This window comes from Penicillium pulvis (genome assembly GCF_028828015.1).
Source record: "Penicillium pulvis strain IBT 33274 chromosome Unknown contig_5_segment0_segment0, whole genome shotgun sequence".
In the NCBI taxonomy this organism is placed as follows: domain Eukaryota; kingdom Fungi; phylum Ascomycota; class Eurotiomycetes; order Eurotiales; family Aspergillaceae; genus Penicillium; species Penicillium pulvis.
In genome coordinates this window covers 2770002-2797144 of record NW_026643078.1, presented here as the reverse complement: position 1 = coordinate 2797144, position 27143 = coordinate 2770002, and the positions used below count along the sequence as shown (strand labels likewise).

General features: G+C 46.5%; 11 protein-coding genes across 11 annotated transcripts; 6 read left to right on the top strand and 5 right to left on the bottom strand.

The window, feature by feature from the left end:
* Window positions 1-1208: 1208 nt before the first annotated feature.
* On the bottom strand, window positions 1209-2424 carry N7503_007604 (sugar phosphate isomerase/epimerase family protein; the record flags this gene model as incomplete). Its single annotated transcript, XM_057067151.1, has 7 exons — window positions 1209-1326; window positions 1375-1547; window positions 1597-1699; window positions 1757-1915; window positions 1969-2106; window positions 2167-2263; window positions 2325-2424. The coding sequence occupies 7 exons, from the start codon at window positions 2422-2424 to the stop codon at window positions 1209-1211; spliced, it is 888 nt and encodes a 295-aa protein (XP_056920832.1).
* A 942-nt stretch (window positions 2425-3366) lies between these two features.
* N7503_007603 (glutathione-independent formaldehyde dehydrogenase) lies at window positions 3367-5001 on the bottom strand (the record flags this gene model as incomplete). Its single annotated transcript, XM_057067150.1, has 10 exons — window positions 3367-3570; window positions 3624-3696; window positions 3751-4129; window positions 4184-4198; window positions 4253-4348; window positions 4403-4432; window positions 4478-4651; window positions 4698-4741; window positions 4805-4830; window positions 4885-5001. 10 exons carry the CDS (start codon window positions 4999-5001, stop codon window positions 3367-3369), a joined length of 1158 nt encoding a protein of 385 aa, XP_056920831.1.
* Window positions 5002-6339: 1338 nt separating this feature from the next.
* On the top strand, window positions 6340-8233 carry N7503_007602 (uncharacterized protein; the record flags this gene model as incomplete). The annotated part of the gene is made up of 4 exons (XM_057067149.1): window positions 6340-6670; window positions 6720-6797; window positions 6852-8108; window positions 8160-8233. 4 exons carry the CDS (start codon window positions 6340-6342, stop codon window positions 8231-8233), a joined length of 1740 nt encoding a protein of 579 aa, XP_056920830.1.
* Window positions 8234-8361: 128 nt separating this feature from the next.
* N7503_007601 (Gfo/Idh/MocA family oxidoreductase) lies at window positions 8362-9579 on the bottom strand (the record flags this gene model as incomplete). Its single annotated transcript, XM_057067148.1, has 3 exons — window positions 8362-8598; window positions 8651-9478; window positions 9535-9579. The coding sequence occupies 3 exons, from the start codon at window positions 9577-9579 to the stop codon at window positions 8362-8364; spliced, it is 1110 nt and encodes a 369-aa protein (XP_056920829.1).
* Window positions 9580-10054: 475 nt separating this feature from the next.
* Window positions 10055-10800, bottom strand: N7503_007600 (uncharacterized protein; the record flags this gene model as incomplete). Its single annotated transcript, XM_057067147.1, has 2 exons — window positions 10055-10305; window positions 10374-10800. 2 exons carry the CDS (start codon window positions 10798-10800, stop codon window positions 10055-10057), a joined length of 678 nt encoding a protein of 225 aa, XP_056920828.1.
* Window positions 10801-11560: 760 nt separating this feature from the next.
* Window positions 11561-12311, top strand: N7503_007599 (SGNH/GDSL hydrolase family protein; the record flags this gene model as incomplete). The annotated part of the gene is made up of 3 exons (XM_057067146.1): window positions 11561-11817; window positions 11882-12070; window positions 12122-12311. 3 exons carry the CDS (start codon window positions 11561-11563, stop codon window positions 12309-12311), a joined length of 636 nt encoding a protein of 211 aa, XP_056920827.1.
* An 834-nt stretch (window positions 12312-13145) lies between these two features.
* On the top strand, window positions 13146-14290 carry N7503_007598 (glycoside hydrolase family 16 protein; the record flags this gene model as incomplete). Its single annotated transcript, XM_057067145.1, has 4 exons — window positions 13146-13277; window positions 13337-13572; window positions 13642-14068; window positions 14123-14290. 4 exons carry the CDS (start codon window positions 13146-13148, stop codon window positions 14288-14290), a joined length of 963 nt encoding a protein of 320 aa, XP_056920826.1.
* A 1570-nt stretch (window positions 14291-15860) lies between these two features.
* N7503_007597 (hemerythrin domain-containing protein) lies at window positions 15861-16490 on the top strand (the record flags this gene model as incomplete). Its single annotated transcript, XM_057067144.1, has 2 exons — window positions 15861-16091; window positions 16146-16490. 2 exons carry the CDS (start codon window positions 15861-15863, stop codon window positions 16488-16490), a joined length of 576 nt encoding a protein of 191 aa, XP_056920825.1.
* A 1872-nt stretch (window positions 16491-18362) lies between these two features.
* N7503_007596 (uncharacterized protein) lies at window positions 18363-19049 on the top strand (the record flags this gene model as incomplete). The annotated part of the gene is made up of 3 exons (XM_057067143.1): window positions 18363-18511; window positions 18593-18761; window positions 18870-19049. 3 exons carry the CDS (start codon window positions 18363-18365, stop codon window positions 19047-19049), a joined length of 498 nt encoding a protein of 165 aa, XP_056920824.1.
* Window positions 19050-19646: 597 nt separating this feature from the next.
* On the bottom strand, window positions 19647-23062 carry N7503_007595 (ATP-binding protein; the record flags this gene model as incomplete). Its single annotated transcript, XM_057067142.1, has 6 exons — window positions 19647-20196; window positions 20274-20530; window positions 20586-20614; window positions 20677-20732; window positions 20792-21880; window positions 21936-23062. 6 exons carry the CDS (start codon window positions 23060-23062, stop codon window positions 19647-19649), a joined length of 3108 nt encoding a protein of 1035 aa, XP_056920823.1.
* A 782-nt stretch (window positions 23063-23844) lies between these two features.
* On the top strand, window positions 23845-26197 carry N7503_007594 (uncharacterized protein; the record flags this gene model as incomplete). The annotated part of the gene is made up of 5 exons (XM_057067141.1): window positions 23845-24023; window positions 24104-24402; window positions 24462-24484; window positions 24553-24760; window positions 24834-26197. 5 exons carry the CDS (start codon window positions 23845-23847, stop codon window positions 26195-26197), a joined length of 2073 nt encoding a protein of 690 aa, XP_056920822.1.
* Window positions 26198-27143: the final 946 nt, after the last annotated feature.

Genomic DNA, 27143 nt, shown 5'->3' with positions numbered 1-27143 from the left:
CAACTGGCAGAGTCACGGTATCAATTACTGCTTCCACTTTTGAAGGATCTTACGACTCTACATATGTGCATTCGCCTTAAAGATTACGAACAAGAAACATTCGATGAAGCCACTTTCAGACGTCTTCTCAATCTTTTGGTCACAGTTGCACCGACACTGAAGATCCTGACCTTTGCACAATGGAGTCCTATAGAAGAACTATCTCCTCTCTACTACAAGGATATCGCTCAGAAAATTCGTTTTCCCAGCTAGAGGAACTTCATCTTCATCTAATTGAAGTGACAGTGAATAGCCTCGAAGAATTCCTACGGACGGCAGCCCCAACCTCGAAACGACTCAGACTGAACTTAGTCAGTTTAGTTGATAGGATAACATCAGCACCAGACCCAGGACCCCTGACTGATAACAGTCGTAGTTGTGTCTCTTCATTATCAACTGAAGTCAAAAATGAGATGCAGGGGCTCTGGAAGCGCGTTTTTGAATTCTGGGCAGATCATCTCAAGCTGGAATACGTCCAACTATTAGACCTTGGGTACCGGGGACGGTTCATAATGTTGCAAGATCACTTATATACGGAACGCGGGCAGCCGGATGCACAGCCTTCTCCTGGCTTGAACCCTTCAAGCTTCTATTTTGATGCTGAGAGGGCGAGTCTACCTTTCAAAGAGTGGGTTACGCAACTTCAGATAGAGATGTGGCATCGGACAACCTTTGATAGTCCTAAGCTCCCAGGGACCAGCAGCATCCACGTGCGCCAACCAGGCCCGGGATTCAGTACGATGGTTTCTTCGGTATGCATTCCCAACACAATCCCGAGAGGTCGGAATCGTGTTGCTATGGCGTCTACAAGGGAAATCACTTGATGGAATAGACATTATACTTCTACTTAGGGACCAGACTGAACTAGTTGAATACCATTACATATATATGGTACTGCGCAACATTGATATCGTGGTTTAGTTCGCGATTAGCCTTCAATCTTATATCCTTCAAGTCATCTGCAAACGCCGACCGCCACGAAAAGGTCTTTTTGTATAGTCAACACGAAAACTCCTCATTTTCAACACCAGGAACACGCGAAACATCATTAACTAGTCGGTACCAATACAAGGCTCGCGACGCATCAAACATATGTTTTTCTTTTCTCTATTCAAAACTTCAGAGACCCTAAAAACTTGCCAACTCTAATGATAGACATAAGCCCAAAATTATGCTCCTGTGAGATTTGCTGCGAATTGCGTGAAAGCGACATGCACGCGTTTACCTTCCTCGTCTGCAACCTGGCCGTGGGACTTTGCGCTACCGATAGGGTGGTACGGGAAGGGGCTAGGATAGTCAGTCGGATTCAATTCAAGATTAATTTAGCCAACTCACCCATATTCCGGAACAAATATGATCTTCGAATCTGGATTATCTTCAATCCGACACTGGAGGACTTTTGTCCATAGCCTCTCAAAGCATAATCTCTCTTGCTCAAATACGGGATTCATAGGTTCAGGGCACTGAGAAGCCTGGGTTGTTCCGATTCTAGTGTGAATATGGTAAACCTAGATGGAAATCAGCTCCTGTACATTTCATAATCATATTTAGACTCACGTGTGGAATGATGGAATCCATCATAGCGCGATCACCTTCGCCAATATCAAGGAGCCGTTCTAGACCAACCATCCAGTGTGATAAATCGGCAGTGATGCGTAGCCTATAGTAAGACAAGTCAGATTTATCTTTCATTAAGTTGATAAGAGCAGGTTTATACTGTGGCACAGCTTTCAAGATCTGTTGGGCTGCATATGGTGTGAACATTGATCGATTACGATGAGTCTCGTGGTAGACACGACCGGACACACCAAGTTCGGTGTCAACTTCGAGGGTACCGCGGTAAAATCTGATGGATTCCTCAATCTCCCAGGCATCTCTGAATCATATGTAAGCTAGAGCTTTGAGTCAAACATGGGAAGGGGTACTTACTCTCCAGATTGGAAGTTGAAGGACACAGGTCGGAGCGGCTCAGCCAGCAGGAGGACATCTCGGTAAGCTTTTAAGTGATCGCTTGCTTTTAGACCGACTGGACGGGGACCTAGGTAATCAACCCAAGAAGAGTGGCCCCTGTCTTTATATTAGCATCTCAATCAACATAGCTATACACTCCTGCGTATGTGTGCTGACAGGACGCTGATATCGAAACCCAAGCCATCGCAAATCTGTCGCAGTCGTGAAATTTCTCGCTTCGAATCTAGCGCATGAATATTGACTTCGACACCGCCTGTGAACCGGAGTTAGTTAAAACGACTTGTACTCAATAGTAAGGCCGTTCTTTGACTTACTGTAGCCCAGCGCCTTCAGCTCTGGAAACCACTTGGCCCAATTGTCCAGGTTGGTTCCAGGCTCAATGCCCCAGACAGTACGAAAACGGTCGATCCTCATAGTGGCTGATATGCAGTTAGGTGGAACTGAAGAAATGTTTACAAATTATTTTCAAAATGAACTTCAATGGGGCAAAATATGTATCAGTTCACGAAATGTTCAAGTTGATCTACACTTGCACCGCATCCCACAGTATCTGAAATTGGAAACACTTCCCGCTGTGACGCTTCAGATTGGGCATTCCTATTGGTTGGTCAGCCCCACAGCAGAGGGTCCTTGGACAGCTCTCGCACGACCCACTCGCGGCGAACATTGCCTGCAATGGTCGCGTCTGGGCATGCGGAGACCTCAACTTTCATCTATTCAACCCCGCGATTTATGTGCGAAAGTTGGAGATAGTTCCCAAATCTTCAACTGTTATGAATACATGCATACATGCATATGAGGTTGATCTCTGATCTAGATGGTTGTTTGCAGGCCGTCTTTGGTCATCTATTCTACTATCGAATGCTGTATTTGCGCTTCATCTCGCCACTTGTGGGGGTATCGGGATTGTGATGTATTGCTTCAATATCCCAATGACTAACTAACTCTCTATCTTCTACTTTATCCTTATTGCATTTGATGAACATGAAATAACATGACTTACAAGGGTGGGAATGCGTGGAAGAAGAAGAACAAGAATAGATAGAGATGATTGGGATATCAAAATAAAAAGCAAGGGAAGAGTTATAGTCCGCTACATCGCGCCTGTTTAGAATGAATTATCGTGCTTCCGAAAGCAAAATGCACGAATCGCGCCTTCCACTTTTTCTTTGTGTGAAATGCAGACAAATTCAACACTTTCAACACAGAAATCGTCATATGATATCCTGGAAAGCCATACCCGATATATTAATTATTGCAATGACGTGTTCGGTAATTCGCTTAGTAGCGCCACATGGCTTCTGAAAATAATGAGTATAGAGACAATGCATTTCTTATTTACTAGCTTCTAGGGAATTAGAAACCTCCGTTCGGATGGATGATAACCTTCGTGTACCCATCCTCTCTTTTATCAAACTTGTCATAAGCAGTCTCGGCATCGGCAAGCCCAATCTCATGCGAAATCACAAAACTAGGCTTGGCCTTACCAGCAATGATCATGTCTCGCAAGTACCTATTGTATGCCTTGACATTGCACTGTCCAGTGCTGAGAGATAGACCCTATAAGTAGTTAGGGTCTGGTTTACGGAAAATTGAATCACCCACTATCTTACCTTTTCAAACAGCTTTCCGAAGCTGAGACTGATCATCCCGTTGGCAGTAGCAGCATCGGTGGCACCGGGATCACTAGTAGAGCACTCGTCAACTTTCGCGACCGTGTCGTGTCTTTTTGAAACATACCTGGGCACATATAGTCCCGGAATACCCAAGCCACCACAAGCCCGTGTCACACGAATCATATTCTCGAGAACAATGTTCGCCTTCTCGGAAGATCCATTGGAGTCAACAGCCTGGTATCCCACAGCATCGACCGACCGATCTACCATATCGCCATTGTGTTTGATGATCTGGTCAACAGCATCTCCCTGTGTAAAATCGATCGGAATGCAGCCTATTTTTTTGGCTGCTTCGAGTCGCTCAGGAACACGGTCTACCACGTAGATGTTTGACGCGCCACGCAAAACTGCCGAGTAGCCTGCCATAAGACCGACTGGGCCTGCTCCAAAGACAGCGATGCTTTCACCTGCTTGGAAGCCAGAAATCTCAACACCGTGCCAACCTGTTATCGATTATTAGAACTGTGATTTTCGAGAAAGGGATAGATGGAATGTACCGGTCGGGAAGATGTCTGCGATAGACTACAGTCAGCGAAGCACTCCCGGACGAAGTTGTAGGAACTAACCAGCGAGAAGAACGAAGTCCGCTTCGTGTTCCTTTCCAGGAGGTAATACGAGAGCATTGAAATCTGCATATGGAACTCGGATATACTGTGCTTGGCCTTGAGACTTTTAGTCGGATCCTTTTGGGGATTGGAACCGAATCACAAACATACCTCCGCGGTAAGGACCCATCGCGACATAACCTGTCGCTGTTAGCTAAGGAAAGTAGAATGCGGTGCATATATTACCATAGGCACCGCCGGCAAATCCCGGATTGACACCAGTGCAAAAAGCTGTTTTCCCTTCCTCGCAGTTGCGACACCGACCATCGGCAACGTTAAACGGCATCACCACGCGGTCGCCTTTCTTCAGTAGTGTCACTCCCTCACCAAGCTCCTCAACAATTCCCATATTTTCGTGGCCTTTCCCGTTAGCCATTGTACATGATTTGCACGATGGGGATCTTACCGAAGGTGATGCCAGGCTCTGCGGCCGTTCGACCTTCATACATGCTGTTCCATTGTGAGCGACTAACGACTTGGGCGGGGTTTAGCTGGCAGTCTTGATTGACTTACTGTAAGTCTGAGCCACAGATCGCGGCCTGAAAACGATCAGTCACTTAGTCTTTCCCACCTCAATAATAAGATAGACTTACCGTGGTGACTTTGACAATGATATCATCTGGATGCTCCAACTTCGGCTTCTCAACATCTTCAACCTGAACCTTGTACGGACCCAGATAGTTGAGCGCTTTCATAGTGGTTGCAGACATGGTGAAAAGGTCGGATAAGGAGAATGTCGTACTGAAAATGAAAACAAGATCAAGCGGGATGAGGGAATTTGTAGACAGCACTGGGCACTTATGGTCTCGGCGCTCAGGTTTGCCCCAACCACGCGCCCAGCTTCACGAAGTCGGAAATGATTCCTTTTTGAGTTTTAACAGGTTAATCCAAGGCCGGTGAATGGGTGCTGAGGCCCAATTGGACGACAGCAACGGCCGATTGAGTGAGGGGAAGCTATACCTTCCCCGCATCGATCGACGCGGACTAAACTTCCCGTTTTACAGCAATTCGCACTTACTCAGCATCAGTATTCAGTGAAACGTATTATACTTCTAGCAATTAACTGGGGCTGGTGGTGAAGTTGAACATCAGAAGTACGAGAAGACTTCTCCGAGTAGAAGTCTGCTCTTTTCTCCTTACAAATCGCTGAAATGTTTCTCTCTTGCCTGGCCACCCAATCCAAACTACGCGACAACATCGGAGATATTTCGATCGTCGGCTTTTACCTGAGAGACAGCTGGCACCGTCCGAAATTGGACGGAGCTTTCATCTGGCCAGATCCTGGCTGATGTCTTGAGAGCAACCGAGTCACCAGGGTAGCAACCGAAGTCATTCTTCAAACGCTGCTTCCTCGAAGATACAAAGTATGTCTAAAACTCCCGTTTCTTCACTGCTGCCCAAGCACGCACTTGCTCAAAGACATTCAGAACAGAACATCACAAATAATGCGTGTGAAACCCAAAAGTCCGTCCCGTGTCGCTGATCATCAGTCCTGTCAATACTGCAGATGTACACTTATGTCGCTGATCATAATGCAAAAATGCAAGACAGACAACTCTTGTCGGAGCGTACGGAGCCAAAGAACTGCCGAATTCCGATCATGCAACGGCGTGCAGAAAACACAGAAAAAGGGGCTAGTACAAACAGTCGCTTAGACCCCTTTATCTGACCACTCCGTCGCTGACCCGAGATATCCGAAATAAGCCGACAGAGTTGCGCACGTTTGTTATTGGACCCTGATACACCTAAATACCTCCAGAATGAAGTATCGTCGACAGAATCTGACTCACGAATATGACAAAGTATCTGCGGCCAGTGACAGCCGTGGAGCTTATCAAATTAGCCGACCGGGGGGGCCTTACTCACAGATACCACGTCGATCTTATCCAATTACAGCAACGGGTGGAGGCCATAGTGAATGCTTGTCCCCGTGTGCACGGACTAGTCCCGAGATGCTTAGCTTCTCCGCATATTAATCCCGTTCCCCTCGACAATTTGGCTTTGTGAATTTTGAAAAATTCTCGAGGGGCTATAGAGGCGGATTTACCATGGAGAAACACATCGACGAAAAGGTGTACGCGCCAGCCACAAGTACCCTGATCAAGCCACAGGCTCGCGAGCCTTATGATACAGATGTCTCTTTCGAGGAGTACACCTACTACGCGCAGAAGACGAGAGCCGAGCAGGACCTTCTGGATCCGCCTGTGCTGAATGTACGACAGTGGTTTGGGAAGTCGAGCGAAAGCAATGCGTCGAATCAGGATGTTGCTACTACTCTGACGGAGGAGGATTTCACAAATCGGGCGAGGAGACTCGAGATCACGGATGAGGAGTGGACGAATGCTAGTCGGGCGTTCCGGTCGGCCTCATGGGGCGCTTGTTAGTACTGGCCTGGATTATTTTCCATTTGAATGTGCTAACCTGTCAGGCTTCTACTTGATTACAACGGATATTTTGGGGCCTTATGGATCTGGCTTTGCGATGGGAACGCTGGGATGGGGACCTGGTAAGTCTTCCTCTTTATGTCGTTTTTTGTTTGAATAAAGCTAAGAATGACTAGGCGTTGCGTTCTACACCGTATTCGGCGCGATGGTCGGATATTCCGGATATCTCATCTGGCGCGTTTACCTCGGCGTCGACAGCTACGAGTTCCCCGTGAAAAACTATGGTGATCTTGGGTTCAGAACGTTCGGTAACGGCGGTCGGCATGTCACAAATATTCTCCAAGGCCTCGGATTACTACTCATCACGGGTCAAGTCACAATCCAATATGGTGAAAACATCTCCCAGGTCTCAAAATTCAAGCTCTGCTACGCTGTTTGTCCTGTCCTGTTCGCCGTTGCCGGGTTCTTTATCACACAAATCCGGACTCTGAAGGCATACGGGTGGATCGCCAATCTGGCTGTGTGGTTAAATATTTTCGTTATTTTCATGACCATGGGTGTTATGGCCAATTCACCTCCGAATTACCAGATCTCTACGCTCGGGTCCGCGGGTAGTGATACCAATGCCGCGACCATCACACCCGTGAATGGCGTCTATCCGGCTATTATTCATTACAACAATATTCCTCCTGGAATTGGCCTGGTCGGCTCAGTGAACGGTATGCTTTCTGGTGTGCTGGCCTATGCCGGCGCACAATTGTTTGTCGAGTTTATGGCGGAGATGAGAAGACCCCAAGATTTTATCAAGGCTATGTGGAGTGCTCAGTTCTTCATTTATAGTGTCTATCTCACTTACGGGTGTGTAGTCTACTACTTGCAGGGACAATACAGCTTCAATCCTAGCTATCAGGGTGTCAGTATTTATGGGTGGCAGACACTCGGAAATATGGTGACGCTGATTGCCGCATTGATTGCGGGTGGACTTTATGGCAATATCGGCATCAAGGTCGTTTACAACAATATTCTTGTCGACATTTTCAAGGTCCCACCCATGGAAAGCCGACGTGGTAAGATTATCTACGCGGCCCTGGTTCCATTGTGGTGGATTATCGCCTTTATCATTGGCGCTGCTGTTCCCGATTACTTTGGATTTGTCAGTGTCATATCTGCCTCTATGCTTCTCAACTTGAGCTATACCCTACCTCCGTTGTTTGCGCTGGGCTTCGATATCCAGAAGAATGCTGGTCTGGTGGAAGGAGAAGCGTTTGACCCAGTCACTGGACAAGTCACGAGATCTGGAACAGCTACTCAACGGTGGATTCGTGGCTTCTTTGCTGGTGGTTGGTTTCAGGTCTCCATCAATATCTGGCATGTGATTTATTTCTTGGCTTCCTTGGCCATGTGTGGCCTAGGCATGTGGGCAGCTGTCATTGGTATGTACATGAAACCCAGATATGTTATTACATGAGGCTAACATAACCCAGGAATGATCGATGCCTTCGAAAATCCGCAGCTGAACTCGTTCTCATGTGTTTCACCACTCAACCTCAATGCATGATCAATTCCAACGCATGTTGATCGCATTGACGATACGAGTTTGGATGTATCATTTGAGATAATTGAATAAATGATGTATGATGTGGTGTATGTAGGTAAATGTCTTTTAAGAACACTTGTATGTCCAGATTATTTGGAAGCCCAACTCTTATAAAACATGTCAAAGATTTCAAGATCCTGTTTCGCATCTGACAAAGTCGACTTGATCGACTTTCCATTGGCGAAGACCTCATACAGTTCCTGGAGCTCGGCAGTATAAGCATCCTCATAGGAGGAAAGCATCTTCCGGTGCTGGATCTCCCCTTGTTCATTCACCTCATCAACCTCCACATAAATGGGAAGACCTTTGACATATGGGCTATCAAACTGAGATATAGTCAGTAATGTACTCAGCGGTAAAGAAAGAAGGATTGCATACCTTGAGAGTAACTCTCTTCTTAGCGCCGTACACCGCGATGTGTGCATCAAAGACAGGAACCTCGTCAATACCACTCTCATAAGTCGTAGAGTACGTCGAACCGTCCGCATTGCGGAATGTCATGATAGCGCTGTAGAACGGATCATTGGCCGTAACGCCATTCACCCGCTCAGGGAACCCGAGAACCTCACGCATGAGAGAAATATCATGCGAGCCAAGGCTACCAAGGAAACGACAGAACTTCCGCTTCTCATCCGTGATTTCCTGGTTGGGGAAAGCCTCCTTGAACAGCGCCTCGAGTCGAGTGTTACGCTCTTCCGCGGCGTTGGGCGGGTAATCATTGTGCTTGACTGAGAATGTACCACTCTGACTGACAAAGTTGAAGTTCGGCCCACTGAAGTCGCGGACACGCGCATACATAATTTTCGGGATTGACGAAATTTCACGTTTAAATGCTTCGAGGAAGCTGGGGGCGTAACGACGCATATATCCGACGAACACACGGGCGCCTCCTGCGTTCTTTTCCGCGTCAATGATTGATTGCACGGAAGGCAGTGAGAGGGAGACTGGCTTCTCAATGAAGACGTTCTTCCCTGCCTTTAGACTTGCGCATGTTAGGGGAGCGTGGCTCTCGTCGGATGTGAGTATGAAGACAATCTCGACGTTGGGGTTGTCGATGACATCTTGAGGTGTGGTTGTTTTATGGGGAACGGAGAACTTCGTTGCACAGTGCTCGACTGTTTTGGCTGACACGTCACAGATTGACTGTAGCTTGAAGAGGTGTGATAGCAGCAGTAAGCAGGGCCCATGGCAGACTTGGAAGACTTCCTAGTGATATGTTAGCTGTTGTTACTAGCTTGTAGCTTCGGTTGTGATTGGCTTACCCCCGCACCGATAATGCCTACTCCCAATGGTCGAGACTGTGACATTTTGGTAGACGAAACGATAAGATACCACACACAGTTGAAAGCAAGAATATTTTGCCGGTCGGCCTTTTTCGTTTGGGGTTGAATTGGAGTTGGAGTGATCTCATGCGCGCCTCCAAGGGAGCGCGGGGCATGCTCCACATCCCACCTTGGCAGCTAGCCGAGGTGACCTCATCTCTACTATCTTCATGGTGATTGGAAGCACAATTCCAATGTTGATATATGAGAACCAGTGGAGTAAACATTTGAAGTATTAGAGTATTGGGGAGGGACTGATTTATTGTTCTCTCTACTTCACCAGTCAAAGATCAAAATATATACAACCGGGAACTTCAAGGCGAAATCTTGAAAACAACCTTGGAATGCAGTTCAAACAGCACAACCGTCCGCACCAATCAGGAAATATGTACACATGCACATCCATGGATCACAAAATCTATGGCTTATATATGTTCCTCCGGAGGACTCAAGGTATGATCTAGCCGAGTCGTCCCATTGCCATGACCTTTGGGTCACCCGATCCTCCATACTTTGCAATATCCTCGTGCGTGAAAATGGATTCAAGGTCCCGGAATCCATACTTCAAATAAAGATCATGACCGTGCGCAGAGGCTGTCAGCCAAAGATCACTTATGCCCAATGCCTCTGCTTCGGCAAGGCCATGTCGGACAAGGCTCGATCCAATTCCCCGACAACGATACTCTGGAAGTGTGGCAAGCACTTGTAGGACTGTTGCTGTGTCAGATATATCATTCAAAGATCCGGGCATGCTCAGGTGGATTAACCCAAATACTTACAGGCATATCTCCTTCCAGACATATATTTCTGCCTCATGGCTGTCATGCGACCAATGATGTCGTTGCACGCCTCACGATTGGCAGGTGCTGGCCAGTCGAGATTGGTCCAATCCTTGATAGGCGTGACCTCGGGGTAAAAGTTCCATGAAGCCCAGGCGACAATCTTCTCTCTACCGTCTTCCTCCACAACGGCCTTGTAGTTCTTCATGGTAGGGTCTTTGTTTAGCTGGTCGACGAGACCTTTAGCCCGGAATTTGTGGTTCTCTGGATGAGGCGGTCCAAACATGATATGGGTGATGTTTGCTTCTAACGGTGTTCCGAGGGACGTGTCATTGCAAATGGATTCCACTTGTGCGAGGGTCAAAAAGTCTTCCTCAGTAGCGGGGAGAATTTTGAACGACTGGGGTTGAGGCGTTTGGGATCCCATATTGAAATTGTAAGTAGGTCGTGTGGAAATGTAATTGAGTCAATGCTTATGGGGGATTGAGAAGCTCTTATAAGCATGCCGCACCTAAGCCTAATCAGGATCCCGACTATCGTGGCTTTTTTAATTCCAATCAGGCGTCCCATATCGCCTATCTTGGTACTGGAATGGGAAACCATGGCTGTTGGAAATCTTGTCATCACGGAGTTCCGATGGAATATCTCATCATTTTCATTTGATGTCTGAGTCAGCGGCTATATGGGGAAATGCTTTCGTCTTATCTTGGATCACCACGAACCTTATTTCTATGGAGTAATCCAAGGTCCTCGATGACCATATGTATATCCATGATTGTACTAAATACTACAATCAAGTGATATTGCAAGGCGCAAGGCATGTTGGTTTGCGTAAATGCCTCAAGAAGGCTGAAGTTGGCCGATTTGCCAAAGAAAAACAAGACCAAAATCTCATGTATTTAATGCTCGAGTCTGGTCCCACAGAACGTCCACGGAATCCAACCGTCAACTTGAAGTGACCAGCGTGAACTTGGTGGCTAGGAGGTGTCCCTGCGCATTGATGCCTGCATATCCAGGCCACGTGGTGACAAGACGCTGATTTAGCAATTCCCGCTATTCCCGTTTAGGAGAGTTTGCTGCCTGTACGCGCCCACACCTTCACTCACAAAGGACTTAACGGTTTCCCCTCTGTTCTTATCTTCCATTTTAAAGATAAATTCTTTCACCCTTGAAATGTTAATGCCATGATGTCCCGGCAACTTTCGATCCTTTGCTTCGGTAACTCGCTCACAGCTGGTTTCTATTCGTACGGACTAGGGTATAATCCGTATGCCATCAAACTTAAGGAACACCTCGAACATGAGTTTCTAGGCCTTGATGTTCTTACCACTGTGGCTGGACAGCCTGGTGATCTGGTGTGTCGCCCAGGAACATTCCTTTCTCGCATAGAAATGAAGTGCGACAACAATAAGTACGACTGGGTGATATTTCTGGGGGGTACAAAGTGGGTCTTCCTCCATTGCATTATTCAGTGCTTTCTTGCTGATCATGGACAATGCCCGGCTTAGTGATCTCGGCTACGGATTCGACCCCGAAAAGATTTACGCTGGCCTCCAAGATTCTTGGGATGTTGTCCTCCGGTCAGGTGCCAAGGTTCTGTCTTTGACTATTCCCGAGTGCCAAGCCCGTGTCAGCAACCTGGATCTGAGACGGTCGGCTCTCAACAAGCTCATTCTTGATCACAAGGCGGAACGATAGTAAAGCTCAAGCTCATGATTATTCCATGTGTCAGGCTAACTTTGTCACAGCTATGCGTTTGATCTCTGCAGCAAGATTCCATACCACAGCGCGACAGAACAATTTATCGAGGAAATCTTTGATGATGGGTTACATCTCACAGCGAAAGGATATGATTATATGGGACACGTTATCGGCGAGCACTTGGCAGGCATTCTGAAGGGGGAAGGCGATGGCCAGGCACAGAATGGAGAACTATAACACGACCGAATGCATACATAGCGCTAGAAATAAGATAATATACGGCGTCTTAGGTATATGATACGTGATATGACCTTTTGTGATATTTGACGAGTTCAAGCATAATGAGTCAAGCTTTCTTCTCAACAGGCGAACATTTTTCCCTTCCTTTGTAAGTTTACTTGTTACTTTGAAGTCAAAGAGAATTAGGTCGCGAAGTTCAATTACAGGGAGATCAAGGGCGCTACATATGCCCAGGTGTGGGGTAGTATATGTATATGCATGTATTTTCTTTTGTGTTGGAAATCATATAATACCTAAAAATCAATGTACAGAGCGATAGACTTTGTGAACTAGAAGTCAGTATTCCCCCGGGTTTTGAGCTTGTCTCTTCGGCTAGCAGCAAGGTGCACTTTTAAAGTTTAAAAACTACATGGCATGGTATATAAGAAGCTCGGATCTACAACAGGATGAAATGAGTCAATTGAATACACATTACTAGCACTAGTACGAATTGGACATGATTATAATGCATCAAGCCCCGGCGCACAAGGTTTGATCCTGTTCTGGTGTCGGCTCCAGGTCCAGCATCGGCCGTCCAAATTCATCACCGGAATGCGTGCTATTTTACAAGATTCCCCACGATTGCCCTCTATCTTACTTTTTACTTCTTCGTTCCACCCTTTGAAATATATTTGAACTACTCTGCATCCCACAAGTTCCTGATGTCCAAACAAATAATCGAACGACTCGAGGAGCCTCTGGGAAGTGAAACAGAATCAGAAGCAGAATCAGTATTTGAAATCGATATACCTGTCTATGTTGAAGTCGACATCTCGTCGCAAATCAGAGACAATGCAGTCTCTCCGCCTCTTTCTGACGACCCTGTGGCTGCTTTTGTTTCTGCCAATATGCACTGCTTCATACATATTGAAGGATGATTTTGGTAATGATGAACGATTCTTCGACAAGTTCGACTTCTTCACAGTATAGTCACCTTACGTCTAGTCTCGTGCATAAAAATTAACACTAACAACATCATGCAGGAAGCTGACCCTACTAGGGGCTTTGTGAGCTACGTCAACAGATCAACTGCAAAACTTACCGGCCTTATAAGCGTATCAAATGGCTCTGTTTACCTTGGCGTCGACAACAAAAATCCTGCTTGGGGTCCCGGTCGCCGAAGTGTGCGACTGACAAGCCACCAAGCCTACAACCATGGCTTAATCATTTTGGACCTGGCCCATATGCCTGGGGCTGTATGTGGTACCTGGCCAGCATTGTAAGCTCCTTCTATCGCCCGAGCCCTTCGTTGCGAATTATTGAAAAAATAAGTGCTGACCGTACTCAGTTGGATGATTGGCACAGTCCCTCCCACAGCTGGAGAAATCGACATCATCGAAGGCATAAATGAAGGTCCACTGAATCAGATTACCCTTCACACAAATCATGACGGGTGCACAGTCAGAAACTCAGGATTCAGCGGCAGTCTCGATCGACAAAATTGTTACATCTACTCAACAGGGCCAGCTGGAGCTGGAGGCTGTGGCATTGTTGATCCCTACCCCGAGTCTTATGGCGGTATCTTCAATGCAGTTGGCGGTGGTGTCTACGCAACCGAGTGGACAAGCGATGTTATTCGAGTCTGGCGTTTCCCTCGCTCGAAAATCCCTGCGAATATTCAAACTGGGCCACCCGATCCCTCGACATGGGGTACGCCAGTCGCCAGTTTCTCGGGTGGTTGTAATATCGACGCGCAATTCAACAATCTTCACCTTGTAAGCTTTCCGGCCCTGTTTATATGATATGATTGCTAATCCTTTTTTGTACAGGTTTTCGACATCACCTTCTGTGGTGATTGGGCTGGAGGCGCATGGGCCAACAGCAGACTGTGTGCCTCCAAGGCACCTACATGCTTTGAGTATGTTCGGAACAACCCACGAGCTTTTGAAGAGTCATATTGGAAGGTCAATTCATTGAAGGTGTACCAACGAACATGAGAAAAAAAAAAGAAGGAAAGGGAGCCAAGCCGGATGGTGGATGGTGAATACGATCATGTCGAACATCGAATTGTGAAAAGTATGTTTGTTGCTTAAATTGACGTTGACGTTGAACCTTGAGGATGTGATGAATGTGTTTTCAGAGCCCTTGTCGCCATGTATGTTGAGGCTGATACCAGAATGTATTGTTTGTATGTTGAATCACTCCATCAACACGTAGCACGTAGCAAATTTGCTGTGAAGAATGACTGTCTATGTCCTAAATATGATCTTGAATGGATGAAATTGGTCTGCCGCCCTACTATACCAGCATCCACAGAAGATGTTCCAGGCGATGACCATTCTTGCCGCTCCTCTTTTCCTCTCAGATCCAGTTTCCAGGTCCGCCATGTTTGACCGACAAAAACGATGCGCTTTAAGACAGGATAAAAGCAATATACGGTTGTCTATGCTCAAGATTTGGGAATAACAATGAATATTTGAGAAAGGTAAGACTGTTTTTTGAGCTGCACCTGCATAATTATTGACACTCGCTTCCCCGAGCCTCAGATCACTATTAGATACGAACCGTGAACTGGTGAGTTTCATTAGCGAGGGATAAGGCCGCTTGGATGATCTTATAAGTGCTAGATAAACATCATGCGGGACTGGCAGTTACCATTCCAACCGGTCCCAGCCACGGTTTTGGTTTGGCCATTTAGATTTATGTACTAACTTTGGCTCATTGACTCACTGGTTTCGTGACTTTGAACCTTCACCTCATCATTTTTCCGGGAGGTGACTGTGGCAAGTTTTCGACGCTGAAGCTGCGGCTATTGTTGGCGCCAGCTCCATAAGTGGTGCTTCTTAATCGTATTGGGATTGCGACCGCTCCTGGCGCGTTTTTCTGAATTATTGAGTAGGGCATTCCTAAGTACTTGTAAGTGACATGGGCCTTTTCATAGCGCCTTTGAACCAGTTGGCTCTGAGTGGCCCATTATTATTTAAACCGATACCTCTATTACTTCGCTGTTGCAAGAGTCGTAACAGCGTGCGGCGTAATCTGGTGGGATGGAAGGGTGTACAAGAAGCGGGAGTTGGCTGCACCCGATTCGCGGAAACTTCGTTCCCCGCACTGGTAACTTAAATTGTCTGAAGGCTTGGAAAGCGTTTGAAACCAAAGACTGATGATTGGCGCCATGTAAATGATGTTATGATGATGCATAATGGTCGATGCGACTAGGTGAAGGGATTGGTCAGGAAAGCTTTCCTGATGTCCACTCATCACATCTGTTTCTTGAGATTACAGGGAAATCTGTAAGTTCTCCTTTGTTCTTGATTTGCTCTTCGGTTTGAGTTGGCGTGATGGTGACAAGTAGATCCATGACCTGGGCCGAGAAGCCCCCAATTGTAGATCTGGGCTACCCCGACAATGACGTCCAATGGTCTATAAAAGACCCGTGTCTTTGGCGAGTAGAACATACCACAAGACTATTTGAAAATGTCACTCTTATTCTTACGGTCTACTCGTACCTCTGCAAACTCATTCGGAAAGTTAATCCAACGGTGCCACATATCTCAAACCGCAGCAATGGCCGGTATCAGTGATGCGATCAAGAAAGACCATCGTGAGATCGAGGATTACTACAACAAAATCCTCAATGCCACCACCGAGAAAGAGAAGATACAGTGGCAGAATCAGTTTACGTGGGAACTTGCTCGTCACTCCATCGGCGAGGAGCTGGTCGTCTACCCGCAATTCGAGAAGCTACTGACTGATGGCCGCGCTATGGCGGACAAGGATCGTAAAGAACACCAATCTGTATGCTAGCTCCCTAACATATCTGATTTGTACATACTAATCAATGCACTACAGGTCAAAGAACAACTCAAAGCTTTCCAGAACATGCAACCTTCGAATCCCCAATTCGAGCCTTCACTCAAAGCTCTCATGGAAGATCTTACTCAGCACATCAAAGAAGAGGAAAGCGAGGACCTTCCTAAATTGGAAGAAAGTTTATCGACGGAGGAGAGCGAAGACCTTTCCAAGTCTTTCGGCAGAACGAAGATGTTTGTTCCGTCGCGGTCGCATCCCAGTGCACCCGACAAACCTCCGTTTGAAACTGCGGTGGGACTGATGACCGCCCCAATCGATCATCTGGCTGATCTTTTCCGATCGTGGCCACATACTTCCGGCATGCCGAACCCGTCGACCAAATAAGCTCATAGGTTCTGTCTGAGCATGAACTGTTGCTTTCAACCATGACTTTCCTATTGTATCCTGGAAAATGATGTATGGATCGTGGAACCAAATTGAGACGTACTTCTTTTAGTCCTAGCAATGAGACATCTTCAATATCTACCTTAACTCTCGATCGTTTCGTTCGGTCTGCGATCACCGCTTTCCAACGAAGTCCATTTTGATACTATTGAAGATAGTTTGAATCTAATTCACTAAAAAAAAAACCATTCGGACAATTTCGTCACACCTCGTGCGCATTATGTAAGCATTAGCGCGGAGTGATTGGAACCTTGGAAGCATTGTATCAATCACTGAACACTAGAGCAAATGTGAGGGAGTGCACTTGTTGCATATGCGATTTAGACAATTATGTATATATCCTCGGAGACAAGTCATTACAGCAACCACCCCCTTGGAAAACAACATTCCACCTGGGCATTGGGAAGAGTGCACCTAACTAGCCATGAAATTAATGGGAGTGACCAAAACACGGAATTCCGGATTCCTGATTCATCTTCCAAGCTGCCAAGCTCGCCTCACTATTGCGCCTCAACAATATCGGAGTCTTGGCATGGATCTGGACTGTTCAGCAACTTGCGATTTTCTGGTGCGTAGCAGAAGCTCCGGCGCACCCAGGTTCTTCTAGACCTTTGCCTGCGCCATCCTGGGTTGTTTTGGGACCATTTCCTTTTCATCAAGTTTAGCTTTGGGCAAGATGTCAGATACTTAATATATGTTATTGTTGGAGGAAACCGTGAAGATGGTTGTCTTAAATAGGGATCGGCCTGTGCTAAATACTGCTGGACTTTAAACCATGGAAAGCACTTCTAAGTAGGTGTTTCTTACACGCAATATAAAATCTTTGTTACAGGATCTGGAAGCTGTCGTGGTAGCGTCATGGTCCGCTCAAGTTCTAAGCATCGATCACCCACGATGAGGTGTTTAGGACGTAAGTTGCTCGTGGAATCTAGAAACTACGTCATTATGTCTTCATAGCGGCTATATGGGACGATTGGTATTGCAATCCCTCCACTTAGAATCAGTGAACGCCATTCTTGTAATGTCCAGCTTTTACTTTCGAGTATATGAAAGTCCCTGAAAAGCAGCGGCATCGAAAACATCCTGATAGTTTGAAGGGCTGGTCACATGATCTTGAATTTTGCTACATAACACATCTTTATTATCTGATTTAGCTGTAGATCATCATGCACTCACTATCTTAAATAAAGTTAAACCTAGTTACAGATATGAGTCCTTTGTGCTTGGTAAACTGAAATTGACCGCTGTTGGGATAAATTGTTCTTTTCTTCTCGATAATGTTTCGATAATGGAAGCCATTGCATAAAAGAGCCCATCTGTTGTCGGCACGCGGCGCTGGTCGATGATCAGAGGGGACAGGAAGAAAGGAATAAGACAGCTAGACCAATATCGTACTGTAAGTGGTTAAAACGGAGAAGCGGGAAGCATGGGGAGAAGCGCTGATCTATCTACAGGATCTGATCACCTGACCTCTGACACCTATATTAGTCAACTATTGCTATGACCTTACTGTACTGCTTGGAATGTACGGCTGATCAAGTAAGCATAAAACAGGGAAATAAAAATCAATTGGGTCCTTTCGGGGAGCGCTGACGTAGTCTTCGTGTTGCTTCCAGTTTGAACGTTGCCCAAAATCATTTGACGTTTGGTTCCTTATCTGGAAACAAGCTAGAGCACCGATGATGTAACGATGAAACCCAAAACCTCCCAGTTTAAATGTAACCCAACTCACTGAACTCAGCATCTCAAATTTGTCTTGTGTCAATTTAAATCGCATCGCTGCACATTTCATACAATCCGACAAATACGACAATGAATTTTCTACGCCAGCCATGTTCGCGCATTGCGACTTTGCGGTCATTCCGCACCCCTGTTGGAATTACTTCACCTCAGGCAAATTTTAGTCGAAGATCTTATGCTACTACCGGTCCGGGTGATCAGAAGGGTGGTACCCCCAGATGGTATTTTCTCCCTCAATTCCTCGACAAGTAGCTCATTAGCGGAAGCTTTGTTAACCCCGAATTTCTCAATTAGGCTTCTAGTCTCCATTGCTATGGGTTTGCCCCTAACGATCTACCTTTGGAGGGGGACAAGAAAAAGCCCAATACCAGCTCTATTGGCGAACACCATGGAGCTAACCAAGAGTATGCACAAAACGCGGAGGGCAACCAGGGCAACGACTCCAACTCAACTACTTCCACCCATGATGAGGTTCGTTATCCTTTAACTCTCTTATCTCAGTGAAGCCGCTGTTCCCGCACACACCCAACATAGGATGGTGTAAGACTTCTAGTGACTAATTTGCTGACTTACGTATAGCCTCGAGCCATGGGTTCTTCCAAGGGACCTACAAGCATGTCATTTAAACAAGAGGGCCTTTCTAATGCCGATACCATGAACCCATATGTCAATGAGCCCGGAAAGAGTAAAAAGGGTGAGGGTGAGACGGAAACCGCAAAGGTAAAGGGTACCGTGAAGCCTGACCGGCCGCAGGTGTGAGCAAGGATATAGCTTGGCGCTAGATAAATATCAAACTTTACACAGGCTTCTGAGAAGCTAGATGAAATCGAAAATTTCAATTCAAGCTCTAAGGCAGATTCCGGAGGCGATTAAGAATACTCAATTATGTCATATCAAACAATCCTCTGTATTACTTCATAAAGTGGTCTACAGGTTGTCAATAAAATTGAAGTCACCTGACTTGCCCGCACCGAGGATCGCTTTGTTCATAGCTCTAAATGCCCGAAATGGTTACAAGGAGCTGTGCCTTCGCGAACAAAAAGATGTACATTCATCCACTTGTCTTCCACCAGAGCATTCAGCTCATTTCGCAAAAGATGCAATCTCACCATTTGGAAGGGGAACCTAGGAAACATCATTTTACGTCCTTCCCAAATCCACCCTCCTTTAGTAGCCCTATTCTAGAGTATCTTGTATGACATGGACCAATATTCATATAGTATCCGTATCGCAATATCTCCTACTTTTTAGATGATGTCAAATAATCAATTATAAGAGAGATAATAGTTGAGTAGAACCTTGTCTATGGGCAAGCTATCTGTAGATCTAAACTTGAGGGAAGCCGCAAGTAAGCTCTTACTTTGACCTCTTATGACTCGATCTTTTCTTCCCATCCTTTGCCTTTAAAGTAGACTTCCCTTTACGCTTTTTCTTCTTGTCCTCCTCTGATGAAACCGAATCAGATTCAGACTCGGAGCTCTCATCGCTTGCAACACTCTGACGATATGGCTCATTGGAATCTTCCTTATCCGACGATGTACTCGAGTCCGAATCAGTGTCTGAAGGTTGTGCTTCCTTGTACAACCCTCTATCAGGCCCTCGGCCTTTGGAAGAACGACTCGACTGCCCAAATGCATATAATGAGCGACCCGGATCCGTATTGGGTACCATAGGCACCACCATAGGTTGATTCTGGAAGTTATCGGCGCGCCAGCGATGCTCTTCGGCAAGTTGCGAATCATTCTTTCCCTGGCTCAGCGAGTTGAGATATCTGTCAAATTCCTCGGCGGCGGCGGCGACTCGGGTGAATTGTTCCTTGCCGAGGATGATATCATTTGGTCGTTTGTTTTTCCTTGCGTCGAAGGCAGCAAGAGCAACGGCTGTCTGGAATGCGTTGCGAATTTGTCTACAGACAAAAGGCTTTCATTAGCATAAAGAATTTGGTAGAGTGCGTGGAATGAATGATGGCAAGTTGTACAGTACCTTCCATTCCAGTTGAGCAGCTTCTTATCTTTGATGTCCTTGAAATGCTCTTTTGCGAACTGGATTATTTCTTTGTCCCGAATATCGAAGTCCGGATTTTGCGCCTTGAATTCTTTCCTGATCCGTCCGATGTTGTTCTTCCATATCTGGATGGATGTTTTCTTGTCCAATTTTGGATAATACAAACTGACATGTATTCGGGACTTGAATGCCCGGTCAATTTGGCCGACACGGTTTGTGGTCAGGAATAGAATCCCCTATCTGGGTTAGGAGAGACTCAGAAAGTATCATTGTTGGAAGTGTCGAACTTACACTATAGTATTCCAAGGTTCGAAGGAACACTGTGCAATTATATTACAATTAATATTATCTACATAATCAACAAAGGGAAGGACGGACCTACCTGAAACAATCGCATTGCGAGGGAGATCGGTGTCATTGCGTCGCTTAAGAAAAACACTATTGTGAAATTAGCAAGGCCTTGATGAAGGGAGTAAGATTGAAAGGATGCAACGAACTCGGCTTCGTCAAGAAGAAGAACGCATCCCCATTTATGAGCAAGCTGGAAGTTCCGCTCCAAGTTCTTCTCCACAAACTCAGCGTTGTCTCCTATGTCACCACATGTGACCGGGAAAAGAGGCCGTTTGGTATGGTCGGCAACGCATTCAGCTGTACTAGTCTTTCCAACTCCTGGTTCGCCATGCAGCAAGATAATCAGACCCTTACCTTTACCCTGAATAAGGTCGACAGAGGGCAGGGAACCTCCCGGCCCTTCAGACTTGCTTGGGATATTCTCATGGTTTTCAACCATAGCCAACACAGTTTCCTTAATACTGTCATTGATGACCAAGTTCTGCCACCCGTCGGTATATTGGACATCGCTAATGCTCTCAATATCGAATGTTGCCCATTTTCGAGAACGTAGAACAAACCCGTAGACCATGAAGGGAAGTAGAGCCATCTGGTCTCGGTTCAAGTCTTCCGCATTTCCCGTGGAGTCAATTAAGCTCCCGTGGAGGCTTCTGAATTGCTGTTCTTCTTTTTCGTCAATGCTGGAGTCTTGGACAATGTAGTCATTCCCACAGCAGCCTTCTGAGCTGCATCGAACGCAACGGAAATAACCCAAATTTGTCTCTCGATTATCATGATCGACTATGCTATCCAGTCCGATCTGTGGTTTTCTGTCTGACATCTCTAGAAACGCCAGTTGGAAATCAATGATTACCTGAGATTCCACTTGTTCTGGATGCTTATCCAGGGTTAATCCACGGTATTGCTTATGTGCTGTTTTTTGTGGGTTCGATAAAATTGCGAAGCTTTCACCTCGAGTGACCATCGCTTTGTGAGTGCTTTCATGCTCTGGATCGCATTGCAATGGATATACTGGGAGAGCAGTCATATCTCGCTCTCCTTCATACTTCCTGATCTGGAATGTACGGTTCACTGGGCCATATTGAGCCCCATCAAAGTCAATGTAGAAACACTCCACTATAAAACTTCCCATGGAGTATCCTTGGTCTTTCAATTTGACCCCGACATAGTTTGGTGGGGGGTCACCAGCGAGGGCGTAAAGCGGTCTTCCTCCCGTTACGCGAATCACCCGGTATCTAGAACTCGCGTTAGCAACTTGTCATATGATTCCAATTTAATCGGAAGGCTCACAGTTGGATTTGTTTTGCGGCGGGAGTGCGGACGGTGGTGCCTGGTCGGAAAAGATGCCAAAGATCACGGAATGCTACTTTGCGAGCCGTGCCCTTCTCAAAATCCTCCCTTAACTTGAAGACATGACTTAAGTGATTTGCCATAAATTCATTCAATAACCGTAGATGTTGAAGGGCCTTCGGACTCTCCGTTTCTTTGAAAGGACCAATTGCCGTTGAAGGGTCTTGTCTTTCAGCTGTGCTGTCACCATGGATCTGTTCGAGTTTCTTTTGATGTTCCAAGAGCTCCTTCCAGAAAAGAGTCAACAGTTTAAAGGACCTCATGAAGGAGACTTTATGCTCGTGGGGGCCACGCGCCGAGAGCTGGTCTGTGACCTCATCCAAGACTTTCAAGAGGATTGGCGAGCGAAGCCGAATTTGAAACATGGGAAGGCTGGCCTCTTTGCCATCAATGTTCATCTTTGTCGCAGCGACGACCCCGGGGGCCTGCTTTGTCGTTACCGAGCGCACCGCTCTGAACGATAGAGGTTCTTCGATTAGAACCTCAATGATGCTCTGTGGGCTGTTGTCGATTTCCGGGACGTGTTTCCACTCGCCTTTCGAATCGGGCACGTCGTATACAAGGGAGTACTCTTGCCAGCTGAGCCATTTGGTCGTTACCTCACTATCAGGTACCTTGCTTTTGTTATAATACGTAGAGTCCAATTTCTGCGGTCCAAGGATCGCGGCCTCGAGTGCCTCCAGCCGATCGTGAAAGAGTCGATGGAGCATCGCCTCGTGAAAGAGTCGCGCTGGGACATCTTCAATTCGCTCTTGTAAAGTACGGTCCTCATAAAGCGAGGTGACTCTGTTCCAGTGTTCAATGACGAATCGATCTACTTTCGCATCCGCAATTCGAGGCTCTGCCTCAGTCCTCTCATTGAGTTGGACATTCGAGAATCGAGGTTCATCTTCTGTCTGGCTAGCCTGACCGCTCTTCGCGGCATCAGAGGATAAGGAGGAGGACGGGGTGCTGGTTTTGGTCTGAGACAAGTCTGTGTTGCTGTCCGCGGCTGATGGGAGGCCACTTGGTTCGGAAGATTGACCCAAGGAGTGAGCATCTACACTGTCGACGATTGCTGTTGCCATGACGCGAAAGCTCCTGCAACTTTTCTTGGGCCTTTAAAAGACGAGAAAGTTCCGAGTTCGCGGACTTGATCACAGACTTGAGCTTTTAAAGCTCAGGCCAGTTCACCTCACATATACACGATGTGTTGTCAGCGCCGCGTCAGCCTTGCTTTAAGGCAGCTGAAAATCTTACCCCGCCAGAAAGATGTTTGCTTTTGGTGCTCAGACAACCTTTGCGATAAGTATTGTGCGCTCGAACCCTTTGCTCTCCCAGTAGTGCTGTGACTAGTAGGGATTAGCCGGGCCAGAGGGAACCACCCGGACGCGGGATCTATTTTGGAGAAGCGCCCCATCTGCATATGCACGTGTCTCCATCAGGCACGGATCCTTCCAACAGTTCCTTTGCCAAACCTCTTGGCCCGTGATTGCCATCAGCGAATAGCCTGTCCACTTTCTCCCCTCTACCGTACGAGGATGCATTGCGGGTGATCGAAACCCCTCGCCCCCAAGCCGCGCTATATTTAGTATGGGTTTCAGCAGAGGGGGACATGAAGTAATATTGACAGGAAATACGTGAGACCTCTGGCCAATCATTGATCTGACATGCAGCCTCAAGCATTAGAGCGCCCCAACAGCCTGAAGGCAACCTACCTACCCCTCACCATTTCTCCTCTTAGTAGCTGAAGTCAACCTGATTCCCGAGCTGGCAGGGTCATAGGAGGATTTGGTCACTGCAATAAACTGACAACTAAGTACGAGGCTCATCTTTGTGTTTTCTTCAGGCAACATAGCCCACGAACAGGATGGCGAAACAATCCGTAACCAAGTTTCCAGTTCATTCAACTAATATCCCCGCGAGCTTCATTGAGAATCACCAAACCACCGCCGAAGACGAAGAAAAACTAAAGTTTGTTCATCGTATCAACTCCTTCCTCCCGGAGAATGACGCAGCTCAGGATGAGCTAGAGTGTAAGCAACGAATGTGTGTACATTTTTACCTTCTGCTCATAATATGGCCTAAAACTTGAAACCTATCACTTATCGTCGAGGATGTTTTGTTAGTGAGGAGTCTTTCAAAAGTACGACCAGCAATGTCCAAGCCTTGAATGAGGCGCTGGAGGTTTTTCGGCTGAAATTGTGCAAACCTGGCCAAATCCAAGCCAGTCAGCCTATACCATCAGGTCAGAAAGTACACTGGTCAGATGTGATGAAGGAGCTGCAAAATGCCCAGAACTACTACAAGACCCGCCATGGAGGTGGACCGATTGGCAAAGCGCTCTCCAAATTCGGGAGATATACGGAGTCGCTGAAGGGGTGGCTAGACCTGCTCCCTGCTGGGGATTATGGGTCTACTATATGCGGTACGCATGCACCTACCATATTCGATGCGAACGATGCTAAGCGCCCGATAATTGTACAGGCGGACTCAAACTATTGTTATCGGTATGGCAACGGGAACATACCAGGTTGATTTGATGCTCAGCTCCCAAGCTCCGACTGACGCTATTTAGGCCCTTGATGAAACTCACAAGCTGGATAGCTTAGTCTTCGTGGCGCTGTCGGACATACCCGAGATCTTGTACGAAGCCCGGTTCTACCTGGATGCGTACAGAGTACCTAGGTTGAGCATGAACATGCTGGAAAAGATGGCTGACCTATGTAACCACGTTCTTGTTGTGCTGCGGGAAATCGTTTATTACTGTCTTGAAACAAAGTCTAGTAAGTACACATACATGCTTCTTTTCTAGAGGGAAACTCGCGTCTCTGATTTGTTTCCCCAATAATTGTATAGAACTTTATATTGCGGCGGTCTTCAAGGGGCCGAAAGCAAAAGACTCTCTACGACAATCAATTTCTGACCTTAGGGAACGCGCCACCTCTCTTTCTCGAGAGGCAGAGCTCACGAACCGCCAAACTATACAGAATATCAGCGAAGATATTCAAGGCATCAAGCAGAGTTGTCACAACACAGAAGGTAGCCGCACGGACATATATGTCAATCTATACGTGCTCTACTCTGGACACCCATCTCTCGATAGCAAAGGCGAACTTTTGTCCGATAATATGGATGGTCAGTATTACGCCATTGCCAGTGTTCTTTTTGCAAATTTATCAAATCTGAATGTGGGAAAATCAAATCTAGCGTCTCCTCAATTGTCTCTTGCCGGCTTTAAAGTTCAAAACTCCATCAGTGCAAGCTCTTCCCCAGGGATCCAGGCTTCGCAGAGTCCATCCATAACCGACTTACCAGATCTGAGAGACTTGCTCACTCTATGTGTCAATTCCCAATCTAACGATCATTTGAACGTTCCCCAACGAACCGACCGTCGACATCAATATTCCCCCAAGACCGAGGAGCCCTTGATCACCACTGAAGGCCTTTTACACCTCCTCGCATTCGATGAAACCAAGGTCGCCAGCGACCGGGGCACGAACGTTCACCCAAGCAGATTCAACAAGCGTGATTCCCAAAAACTTCCCTTCATTACGAGATCCACGCAGTTTCAAAACTGGATCAACAAGACCGAGCGGAAAAATGCCTCCCTACTCGTTCAAGGTCACTTTGACTCTGAAGATGGCACTTCGGCTTTGACACACCTCTGCGCAAGGATCGCTTATGAATCCGCTCCCAATCCCAAAGTACTGATTCTCACTCACTTTTGCTCGCTTCATACGGCTAGTCGCGCGGAGATCGGTCGCCGTGCCGGTGCCAGGGGGTTAATCGCCAGCTTTATCGGTCAGCTTCTCTCCTACGACTCTTATCGAGTCCAATTTGATCTATCGCAAATCAAAAAACAGGCATTATCACGGATCGAGGAGTTTTCATTGAAGAAACTGTGCTGGCTCTTCGAAATGCTCATCGCCCAGGTCAAGAAAGGAATCACGATTATCTGCATTATTGACAATATCTCATCATATGAGACGAACGAAGCGGTAGGTGATTTGGAGCAATTGGTCCGTTGTCTGCAAAGCTGGGTCATACAGGCAAACCAGACTTCGTCGAAGCCAAGGATGAAGTTGTTAATTACCGACACAAACCAGACTACTCGGGTCTACCGGTATTTTCAACATGATGATATCTTAAACCTTGAAGGTGGTGGTGTATCAGGGGATGATTGGGAGAATTACTCTGAGGAGGACAACTGGATAATATAGTTGAGTAGGGGCTCACCTTTCGGTTGGCATTATGGGTAGTTAGTATTGTCTTGTTTAACTGATGCGACTATTCCCATTCGATGATTTTGCAAAGGTCAGTATTCATGAACCATCTTCAACAGTCACTCTGTGTGCATTCAGTTGGTTCGGCAGTTCACAGCGAGGATTTCATCAATATGTCATGACCTAAATAAGAGTTTTGGGCCTACTGTTTTGAGACTTGAGGTTCAATTGATCCAATCTAGTTTTCGTGACTCAGTTTTCGCGCCTGTCGAACACTAAGATTCTGCCAGATATATGCAAACAAGGAGATGGTAGAAGAGATATGTACGGTCTGATATTTTGTTCTTCATCATTTTGGATCACAACGTCAAGTTCTATTACTCATAAGAAGAGAATAATATCACAGGAAAGGGAAATATGGCACGTGATGTTACTAGACATCAATACTGGTTTTGGTGAGGAAAAACGGCGGCTCCGCGCGACCAACGACGGATTACGCGGCCGCGAACACTAGGCCCGATTCATTTGTGGAGCTAACGTTATGATTGGACTCTGTTTTACGCTAACAAAAATAGGGGTTCTATTTCGACATGAAAAGCGGCCCGTCTGAACTCTCAATTACGAGTTACCTAGCGTGCATCACGCCCGGAATTTTAATCACCATTACCGTTGGACGCTATGGTAGAAACTATCATCAGATTATTAAGTTGGACTACCCGGTAATAACCCTCAACATGTACTCGCCTGGTTGAAACCCTAGTAATGATTCAGGAGGGTTACCTGCTATCGGTTGCTTTGGCGACTTTAAGGTGGAGAGGCTGAAACAGTCGACGGAGACCTCTCTCTCATAAATGATGTACGGCACAAAGAAACCAAAGTCAATCCCCCCTCCCCTAAGACGCGATTAGGCAGGTTAATCTCAATTGAAAAACTTTGAAAGTGG